This window comes from Choloepus didactylus, chromosome 5 (genome assembly GCF_015220235.1).
Source record: "Choloepus didactylus isolate mChoDid1 chromosome 5, mChoDid1.pri, whole genome shotgun sequence".
In the NCBI taxonomy this organism is placed as follows: domain Eukaryota; kingdom Metazoa; phylum Chordata; class Mammalia; order Pilosa; family Megalonychidae; genus Choloepus; species Choloepus didactylus.
Genome location: NC_051311.1, coordinates 158,234,419 through 158,245,878, shown reverse-complemented (window position 1 = coordinate 158,245,878; position 11,460 = coordinate 158,234,419). Strand labels below are relative to the sequence as shown.

General features: G+C 41.2%; 1 protein-coding gene across 2 annotated transcripts; it reads right to left on the bottom strand.

Annotated features, from left to right (window-relative positions):
• Positions 1-568: 568 nt before the first annotated feature.
• On the bottom strand, positions 569-5,977 carry FIGNL1 (fidgetin like 1). 2 transcript variants are annotated; one of them, XM_037837574.1, is made up of 2 exons: positions 5,715-5,977; positions 569-2,631 (listed from the first exon to the last, which is right to left on the bottom strand). In XM_037837574.1, exon 2 carries the CDS (start codon positions 2,619-2,621, stop codon positions 594-596), a length of 2,028 nt encoding a protein of 675 aa, XP_037693502.1. In that variant the 5' UTR covers positions 2,622-2,631; positions 5,715-5,977; the 3' UTR covers positions 569-593. The 2 variants fall into 2 exon arrangements, with proteins under 2 accessions (XP_037693502.1, XP_037693501.1); XM_037837573.1 differs by having other exon boundaries at positions 5,728-5,977.
• Positions 5,978-11,460: the final 5,483 nt, after the last annotated feature.

Below are 11,460 nucleotides of genomic sequence, written 5' to 3'. Positions count from 1 at the left end.
AGTTAATTCTGGTAAGGGAAGAAAACTGTAAAAAAGTTTACAAAATAGTAAAAGAAAAGTAAAAACTGGCATACTATGGCTTTTGGTTAAATATACTTAAATAGTAAGAAATACTGTTTCCAGTTTAAACTATCATAATAGCTAATATTAAGCAGGAAGTATGTGACCTTCAAACCAAAAAGGTAGAATGTAAATCTTAACAAAAAGATGAATGTAAATCAGGTAAATCCTCATACAAATGCAGTCTTCAGGTTTAAAAAATGTTTCAATTTGAGCTCACTATTCCTTATATCAAACATCTTCAAAAGAAATATCTCTGAAAAACAAAAGATAGTTCATTCTTACTTTATATAAATAGGTTTACACATCAGGTAATAACTGGAAGGCAAATAAGCTTATATTAATATAGGCTATGTCAATCATTTATAAAATTGAGCTATTGCTATTATTCTATTTTATTTAAGGCAAAGAATTTTGACTATAAACTAAAAAATTCAATTCATAAATTCCCAGCTTCCTATGCAAAAAAAAAAAAAAAAAAAATGAAAAAGACTGTACTACACTGAAGCCGTCTTTTAATGGCAAGGTCCCATTTACTTTCCACAACCGAAAGTTTTGTTCCAGTTTTCATAAAGCTCTAAATCTTTTGGAGACACACTGGGTCGCACAGTCCTAAAGGCATTTTCAAAATCAATATAAGCTATTGGTCGAACTTGATCTGGTGTTATTGTAGCAATGTCAGCAGATTGTAAGCTGCGAATAGGACCAAGAGAAGCTTCCCTGCAAAGCTGCGTCATGTCTGCTCCAGAGAACCCATCAGATTGCTGTACAACCAGTTCAATCTCCTCTCCGCTAAGGCAACATTGCTCCTTGGACATCAGATTGACTACTATTTGTTTTCTAGCTGAAGCTTCTGGGAGAGGAATATAAAGCCTCTTCACCAATCTTCTTCGAGCAGCCTCATCAATTTCTTGTGGCCGATTGGTTGCTCCCACCACTAGAATACGATCTTCAGAGGATGTGGTTGCTCCATCTAACTGAACTAAAAATTCAGTTTTTATCCTTCGAGAAGATTCATGCTCACCATCTCCCCGTTGAGATAGCAAGGAATCAATTTCATCAATAAATATGACAGCAGGTTGCTGACACCTTGCAACAGCAAACAACGCACGGACCATTTTCTCCCCCTCACCTACCCATTTAGAGGTCAAAGATGAAGCAGAAATGCTAAAGAACGTTGCCCCAGACTGACTAGCAATGCACTTGCCAATCAGAGTTTTACCAGTTCCAGGAGGACCAAAGAGTAGAATTCCTTTAGGGGGTCCCCGTAAACCAGTAAAAATATCTGGCCTCATCATGGGCCACACTACTATCTCCTTTATTGTGGCTTTGGCAAATTCTATTCCTGCTATATCTTCCCAATTTACTGGGGGTCCATGATCCATAATCTCATTCATAATAAGTTCAATCATCTTTGGCTCCAAGTTCTTCAGGCGCTCATCAACAGGAGGTGCTGGTTCTGCAGGCCCTGCCCCATAAGGCTTATACTGCATTCCCCCATTCTGATCTTCCCCATCTTGCTTAGGTACTGGAGGAATAAATTTCCCAAATATCCCTCGGGATCTACCAGCTCCCAGAGACTTTTTTACACCCCCATATGAAGGCCCTGGGGCACGTTGGGGTTGGTGGTACTTTTTTTGCTGATCCACCCATAACTGCTCCTTTGCCGTTTTAAAAGTAGGCAGGCTGCTCTCCTCCCTGTGGCCATTAGCTTCTGTTTTACTAAAAGCCTTATTCAGTATTGGATTGGAAAGTGAATCAATGCTGCTGGTGCTAGCACCATAGAAAGCTTTCCTTTCCCCTGGATTTTCACAGCCAGAAGGAAAAGAAGACACATTAGGTAAGAACATATTCAGTCCTATGTTGGCTTTTGGAGAGCTGTGATTTTTGACATGTCCAAATAATGGCGTGGTATGGAATTTTGCAGGGGCTGATTCACCGAAAGGTGCTGACAACGTAGGACAAGTCTTAAAAGTGTTAGTCACCATGGGTGGCTGGGCATTCTGCAGGCACCTTGAAGGTTTGTTCTCTGGGGCGTCTTGGGTCTTCTCTGTATGAGTTGAGTTAGTCGATATGTCACTCTCTCTAGAACCATCACAAACACTAACTTTGGGAAAATCAGAAACAATGGCCTCCTTGTGAATTATTATTGACGCATCAGCAGGTGCCAATAAAGAGTCTTTAAATTTTTTGCCAGCTTGCATCATCTCTTGTACATTACTCATTTTGAAGACATTATTTATTGTCAATCCAGACTGCCACTTGCCACTGTCAGTTTGCTGAGATTTTGCCAAAGTTAAAATGTTCTCTGCATAGTTATTCAAGCCAGTTTCAACATTGTCAGAATCAATAATGGCAGAATATTTCTCTGCATATTTTCTGAACAGTTTGGTAGCACAGACCTGGGAGATCTCAGAGTTTGCCCATGCATACTGAATACGTAATATCTGTGCACGGTATGCATCTGCCTTTTGTCCTGATGTACATATGCCAGACGTAATTGCAAAGTAATTCTTCTGCCATTCACTCAGGTGCACAGACCTAGAGCTGGAAGCCTGCATTTTTGAAGTTCTATAACAAGTGACAAAAGTGAAAAAGAATCAATGTCATGAAAAGAACAAAGATATAATACTTTAAACATACTTTTAAAAGTGCTCTGCTAATCTGAAGAAAAGTATACTGGACTTTTCATTTATAAGGTAAATTTGTAAGGACAGATAATTGTAAGGTAAATGTGTAAGAACAGATCATTTATAAGGAAAATATCCAGTTAATCAGAGATATCAAGCATTGAAAAGGACTGTAAGGATCACTGATATAAAGGCTTGACTTAATGAGTTAAAATCATATATAATCAGTTATATAACCATTTTACCTGAGAAAAAGGAACACATTCATAAGGTTTAAATGGAAAAAGACTTAAAATTAATCAGCAAAGGAAAGATAAGATGGAAGAACAACAGAACTACAGACAAACAAAACAAAACAAAACAACCAGGGGTTTACATCTGGTCACTAGCAGAAATCAGATGAATGATATAAAACAAGACTTTACTATCTCTGTGCCTTCAGTTTTCTGATCTGTAAAGTGGGGAACTGTTGAGTGAATCAAGTCAAACAATGATAATGAAAACGCTTTTAAAGCTATTATTATCATCCTATTGCAACAAATGTAGAAACTGAGGCTGAGCGAGTTAAGTGAACTAGGGATCGCGCCGCCAGTTAGCACTGGTGCCAGAATTCAAACACAAGCATTTTCATTCCAAGTATTGTCCCCTTTTTCACCAGGTACAAATGGCTCCTTGATGCTACTACAAAAGGTCAAAGATTGAGCTGCACAGATCATAAATATGAACAATTATGCTATATTTGAAGATTTTCAATGATTGATATGTGACTGAGCACCTAAAACAGGATGCCCAGAATCTCTCACAATTTCCTGGTTTCCCATGAAGTATTAAAGTCAATGAAACTGTTATGATGAATGAAATATGAGAACAAACTAAGCAAGTGGCTAGTAAAGTGCTTTTATTTTAGGTTTCATGAGCCTCCTCACATTAAGTTATGTTATTTTAACAGAATTGGAGGCAAACATATGTTGCTGGCTATGTAGAATTTACCTGATAACTCACAAGAAAAATTATAAGAAAACTTTGTAAGTTTCCTATGAGCACTGCAATGAAGTAAAACCCAAGAACTCATATATTTTGAAACTTCCCTTCCAAACTACCTGCAAATATGGATTAATAAACTGTAGGCTCTCCTAGAGCAAGAGCCAAATTGAATATAGGTTTGCATCGCCCAGAATGCCTTGCAAAAAATGTCACATTGTAGGTAGGTATTCATTAATCTTTGTTGAAAAAATATGGAAACTTAAGATCCAACAAGACAGTAATTTGCTCAAATTTATAAAGCTGAATAAACTAGAGTTAAAACTATAACTGGGCTCTCCTGACAACTACTATCCCACTTTAACTCTTACTTTATGCTCTTTTATGTAATACTGGAAATGAGAAATATAACAGAGAAACAGAGGTGACTTGGAAAACATTTATCACAAACTTTCACAATTACTGTGATCAACCTCTTCCTCTCCATGGTTTCATTCCACTTCATTATCTGCAGTCCTGGGATTCCTCCAGCAGCTCAAGGAACTAGTCACTGTTCCCAGAATACTCTCCTTTCTCCTGCCTACTTCACCTTTTTCTTCAATATTCATTTCCCAAGTCTTACTCCCTTCCTTCAACTCAATCATGTATCCAACAAGTACATTAAACAACTGTTTGGCCATCACTGATCAATGATGTAGCTATTGTCCTGGTTGCCATTTCCAAATCACTTTACTCCTTATGGTCTTTCCTAGATCTAAAATTTATGGCTAATTAACACTGACATATGAACTACATTTCAATCTTCTTCATTTTGATCATGTTCTTATTTTGAGAATGTGTTTTTTGCCTTCCAATCTAGACAGCTGGCTCCTGCATGCAGGAACTGCTTTCCATTACACTTACATCCTCCCAGTATTTGGAATAAGATAGTCATTGTACTAAATAAACTGCTGATGGAGCCCCTACCATGTACCAGACGCTGTAGGAGGCCCTTTATTTAAGTTTTCTCTCATTCTCCAGAGGCAGAATAGCACAAGTTAAGAGCACAGGCTCTGGAATCAGGCCGAGTTCCCATCCTGGCTCCATCACCTGCCAGCTGTGACCCTGGGTCAATTCTTTAATCTCTCTATGCCTCAATTTTCTCACATAGAAAATTAATATGATAACACTAGTTAGCTGACAGGACCTTTAATTTTCCAAAGCACTCATATCAGGTGTCAGCACAGAAAAAAACACCCAATAAAATTTTAATGATTATTATTCTACCCTTCAAAGAAGCTTCTTGGTGCCCTCAAAGAAGATAACCAGTCAAGGAGAATAATGATTTGCCTCGGGTCACACGAATGTAAATGCCCAGGGTGGAGAACTCAGGTATGACTGACTCCCAAGCCCAAGTTCATCCTACGATCACACTGCTGAAAAATCAGTACTGAAAATACAATTAGAAGGTTCTATCCCTAAAAAAAAATCGTCGGTAAAAGCAGGCAGCTATCCCTACAACCTGTGGTCCTCTGTCCGTTCAGTCGCCTCCTAGGCCCGCTCTCTCAGGCTGGGAGCGATTCATGCCCTTGACTTGACCAATCACTTTTCCTGGAACTTCCAGAGCCCACCTTGCCCTTAACTTTTATTTTAAGGCGCCGGGGACAAAACCATTACAAGGACTTCCAGCACTTCACAAAGGCGTTTTCACAAGCCCGCGTCGGTCCTCAAGTCCCTTCACCCCACACGGCCTGCTCAGGCGCGTCGCCGGGCGCCAGGTCCGGACAAGCGGCGCCCACTGCGGCCCTGCACCCAAAAAGGCCTTGCACCCGAGGGCCCCGGACCTCGAAGGCCCTACACCCCGCCAGGGACCCGGCTCCGCAGCCCAAGGCCGCCCCAGCCCGACCCCCGGGACCCCCACGCGCCCGGGCCCACCTCGGTTTCCCAGCAGACGCCGGACCTGCCCTTCCCAACCTCCGGGTCGCCTCCGTCTCTCCCGCCCGCTCTCAACCCGGCGCCCCCTGGGGTCAGCGATATCCCCGCCCAGCCGCCTCCCGGAGCTACCTCCACAGCCGACCTGGAACTCACTCAGGAACGCCGGTGACCTCTGAAAATCGCGGGCTTCAAACTCGCGCCTGCGCGTTGTGTACGTGCTCGGGTCCGCGCCGCCTCCGTGTGGCTGGCGCGGCCGGGAGCGCGCGGCGGGGTGGGAGCGCGCGCAGTGGGCTGGGAGGGGCGGGACTGAGCGTGGGCGGGGAGCAGCAGGACGGGCGCGCGCTGCCGGCTCCTGGGCTCCATCCAGGGCACCTGGGCTCCAGGCCCTGAAATTTCCATGAAGACTTATCGTCCATAAACTGTTCAAGGAGACAGCAAGCAGCAGGAACTGTGGATTTAAATAAAATGATAAATTGTCTTGGTTTCATTGTGTATAAGCGTCGTTTTTAAAAAGTCCTCAGAAATGAAAACAATGGAGCCACCAGAGTTACACTGACCTTTAAAGGATTACTTAAGAACCTGTGGGTCCTGTAAGATGGACTTGACCTGGGGCCTGCTCCCCCACTACAGGGAGGGCCAATAAGAGGAATTTAGGCGCAATGGAAAGTCGATTTTATTTGAAGATCCGGATGCCTGTGGATAGGAGTTAATACATTTAAATTAGGAGTAATTTAACACGTTGTTATATGGGAACACCCACAACCATTCTCGATCCTTTTGGAATTCTGTGGTTTGTGCCTTCCACTTATACCCTTGATCTCACACTTCTCATCACTTCCACCCAACATTCCCTCCGAGCCTTGTCCCTTCCTCCCTGTCCCCTGGCTCCCACCCCGGCTCCCCCGGCTTCCACCCTAGCATCCTGCAATCTACCCCCGACATAACACATTAGGAGGTGTTGCATGAGTATTTTTCACTGGCAGAAAGAATCGAATATAGAGGAGCTGGCAAAATTTGCATGCATGTTTAAGATTGAATAACGAAATTGAAAATCATGTTCTGCCTGAAGCAGACAGCTTCCACCTACCCTTAGCCAACACATATCTTTTCCCTGCCCTCTGCTGTTTAGGGCCGCTTCCTCTGAAGACATAAAAGCACTCCATTATTACTTTCAATTTTGTTCTGGAGCAAGACATCAAAGAACAGTACCATATTTAGGTTAGGTATTTGAATTGTGTTTTCAGACACAAGTAACAGGGTAGCCATGGAGAGTGACAATTGCAATAAATGATGTTATCATAACACATAGTAAGAAGTGTAGAGGTAGGTGGTTCCATGTCTGATGAACTGACTCAAAGATGTCCTGAAGGACCATCTCTCCATCTACACGCTCAGCCATCCTTTCCCACATGGATTTTCCTCCTCAGGCTTGTCACCTCATTGTTGCCAGAGGGACACCCACAATGTCAAGCTGCAATCCTAACACAACTGTATTAAAGCAGGTAGGGGGGTCTGAGGTGGGAAAGGAACTTCACCCCTTAATACTTCTCTCTTGGAAAAAGGAAGAAAACATTTCCCAGAAGCCACGGTAGACTTCCTCTTACATCTCCTTCCTGAGAAAATGACTACTTAGCTGTGCTAGTTTGGATGCATTATGTCCCCCAAAATGCCATGTTCTTTAATGTAATCTTGTGGGGGCCAACGTATTACTGTTGATTAGGTTAGAACCTACTGATTGTTTCCATGGAGATGTGACCCACCCAACTGTGGGTAATACCTTTGATTAGATTATTTCCATAGAGGTGTGGCCCTGCCCATTCAGGCGTGTCTTGATTGATTTACTGGAGTACTTTAAAAAGAGCCATGTGGGCCCAGATGCTTGCTGCAGCCAAGAGAGACATTTTTAAGAATGCACAGGAGCTGAGAGAGGAGCTGGAACACAACCCGGGATCAGCAGGTGCCAGCCAAGTGCCTTCCTAGCTAACAGAGGTTTTCCGGATGCCAATGGACTTTTCTCAGTGACAGTATACTCATGTTGATGCCTTAATTTGGACACTTTTATGGCCTTTGGACTATAAATTTGTAACCAAATAAACCCCCTTTATAAAAGCCAATCCATTTCTGGTATTTTGCATTCCAGCAGTATTAGCAAATCAGAACACTAGCCAAGGGGATTGAGAAAATGACTGTCAAGTGGCAACTAATAGCACAGGACATTTAGAGTCAAGACCTAAAGAAATGCAAGGCAAAAATAATTTTGAAGACCTTTCTTTCTAAAGGTTTTTAAATGGGCACAACATAAAATTAATTGGATAACACGTTTATGTAGACAAAGTTTATAATGAAAACAGCTCACAATTCATTTCTTGGTTTAGATAGTAATGGAAATCATTTTCATTCTAATTCATAATTTGTAAACTGATTTTCTAATTGTTATATAATTACCCAAAATGTATCATTTATATTAAAATACAAGAAAATCAAAACTAAAACTATTATCTCAAGTCCAAATCAGTTACTTGTTTGCTACTGATTTTTCTACTTGTATTTTTACAAATCTCCATTAACTATTATTTGAATAATTAGCAATTTTTGCTGATTGTCATCACCAAGCTTTTTAATGATGATGGTTTAGGGAATCCACATATACTAGTCTCTTAACCTCCTAAGGCTATTGCTCATATACTGAGTTACATTTATGGTTGCCAGTGTTCACTTTGTCCCACAAGTACTCCACCTTTGCCACTTCCACATTTGCCTTTGATTCAAAAGCTTATCCCAATCCAGCATATTTCATCTTCCTGCACAGCTGTCAAAGGTTTAACTCACTAGCTTAGTGTAAGGAAAGGAATGGACTTGTGGATCCTTACTTGTGATGTGACCCTGGGTAATGTGCATGCCCTCTCTGAAACTCAGTCTCCTCATCTATAAAACAGGCATAAACTTCTCTCTTATTCAGGAGGTATTTGCAAAGATTACAATTACTATGAAGATAGAATAAATGATCATAGCTGTAGTGGCACATGGTAGACATGCAATATCCTGTTAAATTTATTGTTACAATTAATACTATTATTGACATTCAACCCCCATATGCCACATCAAGACTTTTTTCATCTTTTACAGATAGGATATTTTAGGATATTATCTCAATACTTTAGCAAAATATGAAAAAGTTTAGTGCTTGAGCTATGCAAATATTAAACCTTCCTTCCCAGTTTACAGACTGTGTAATGTATTGTTATTTCTCCTTCTGGGTAGAAGGTTTTGAACCAGTAAGGAAAGAAATTTTGCCTACAGCAAACAGAATGCCCATTCTCTTGGCGTGAGGGCTTCTAGGAGCTGGCTGCTCATTTCCATATTTATGAATTTTATAAACATGGTCTCCTGTAAATGCCAGGGTACACTTCGTTGATCTCATTTGTTTTCGAGCAGGGGGATAATGTGGCCCCAAATAACGTGCATCCTGTCTGCCAGGAGAGTTGCTCTAAGTAAGTTTGAAAGAGAGGTGTTTGTAGGTGTGGGTGGTGAAGGAGAGATGGGTGGGTTGAGGAGATGTGAAACCAGAAAAGGACAGGAATTAGAGGTAAAACAACCAAGTCTGAAATCAGTTTCTTCTCCGTTGGATTCTTGAGTATGGTTTGATTCCAGGTGATTTCTAACCCTTTCAGGGCCCTGACTCAGTAGTAAGGAAGAAAGAGTGCGGATTGACGGGGCAGTACTTTGTAACTCCATCAGAGAAGTAAGACGTCTATGAGCCTGGAATGAATGAAATGCACCATTTACTTAAAACATCTTCACCGGTTGCACGGAATGAATCATAAAGGATTATCATCATCATCATACACAAAGCAGATGAGTGGAGCAGGGTGGCCCTGCCCTGGAATGGGGAACACAGAGCAGGAAGGCACACTCTGCTTCGGGCTTTTTCTTTAAGAACCATGATATAACCCGAGTCAGCAATTCCGGGGGTTTTGGGTTTGAGCCCACATTCTTACGGCACCGGGGCAATGTGTTGGAGTGATGAAGTGCAGGCTCCATGGAGGCTGCTCTCCAGGGTTGTCAAGCCCCAGCTCTATTTCTCATTAGAAACGGGGGGCCCCGGCTTCCTCAGCCGTACATGCCTCAGCCTTTGAGGGCAGAGGGGTGAGGAGCGTTTAGACAGAGCCCGGTTCCCAGGAAGCACTGGCAATAATGGGTGCCATCATTATTATGGCGAGGGTGCCCCTTTGCAATATTGTTGAAGGGAAAGGATATGGAATCACTGAGCTACACATTTTATCCACTGAAAATGCTCTCTGCCAGACTCACAGCAAAATTTGAAAGAATAAAGCAAAAGGCTACTGTGAAATCAAAGTTCTTTTTTACTCCACTGTACTTGATTCCCAATGCTTTTCCCACTTTATAAAAACATTTTGAAAGAGAAAGTCAGACACTATCTCTTCGGATGGCTTTTCTTTTCTTTTTTATGAAAGAAAGAAGTTTCTTCAAGAACTGCAGAAACCTTTTCCTAATATCTGACTGTGAGAAAACCTAACACCCTCCAGGTTCTCTACACTGCTGGCCTTGATAAAAGCTTGTGACTAAAAAATAATTCACCTTCTTATTGTTTGCTTTATTTTTTTTTTTTTAACTTTTTAGGCTTCTTAACCTTGTCACTTAATGGTTCAACCAAATAGTCTTATTTTTATAGAATATTGGAATCACAGACACAGAAGAGAGCTTATAGGTTGTCTAGTTTCTGGTCCAGTTTCCTGTCCTGTGGAGGAATTTCCTTGACCAATTCCCAACTGTTGGTTTTCTCTTCTCTACTTGGACACCTACTATAGTGGACAATTCACTTTCCACAAGAAAGCGCATTCCACCTGCTGACTGGCTAACTTTTAAGTTCTTCTCTACATTGAAAAAATCTGTCTCTCTATTTTTCCCTTTGCTCTCAGGCTTTTGTTCTGTTCTTTGGTGCTACACAGAAGACTCTCCAAATTAAAGTAAGTTTAAAATATTAATACAGTGAACAAGTCTTCTCTAAGTTTTTTCCACTAAACTAAACATCCTTTTTTTTTTTTTTTTTTTTTTTTACTATCTTCTTGTGACTTGGTTCCTCTCTGACAACATCTGAGGATAAATGGTGGGTTATGGATTGGATTTCAACATTTTGGACATTTTAGGACCCTCACTGTCTCCTATATTTGAGCCCACTCTGTTCTTTTCTTCTCCTAATTCCTCACTCATCCACTTCACATCTCTACTTGGGGGGGGGGGGCAAGGTTTTCTGAAAAGGTAGTTCCAAATTTATTCTCATAATGCTTCCTTACTGTCCTTTTTTTTTTTTTTTCCTATTACTATAAGTATAGATTACGGCAGGCAACACAAAGGTATTGAGGAAATAGATTTTTATATAAATGCAGTAAAGAAAAAAGAAAAAGAAATATCTCAAATGTTTGATATTTTGGGATTTACAATGAGACAGAAAAGCAATAAAATAATCCTCAGATCAGAAAGCCATCAGACAACACCCATCATTTCCTCAAAAGAAGGCTTTCTGAAAAAATATCAGCAATATCGGTTTCTAATTTGCCCGGGCCATTGGATTCCTAGGTACAGAGTCTATCAATATATAGTTTGAACCTGGCTTTCTTTTGGGGTCTTCTCTCCTTTTCTTTCACTTTGATCTGGGCCACCCATTCACATCTTGCATCTTATTTTATCTGAGGCTTTTCTACAGGTTCCTTTTGTGATTGGCCTGTAGTAAGCCTTAGTGGGATTGTTGGATCTCAGGAGGTTCTGCTGTTGGCTGGGTTTTGGAGAGGAGACATAGGATTCCAGGATACTCCTCGTATCAAGACGTTGGTTGTGTTCAGATCCGTCTGGGACA

Coding starts and splice junctions, on each gene's coding strand:
- FIGNL1 (XM_037837574.1), bottom strand. CDS start 2,621: ATGCAGGCTTCCAGCTCTAGGTCTGTGCACCTGAGTGAATGGCAGAAG.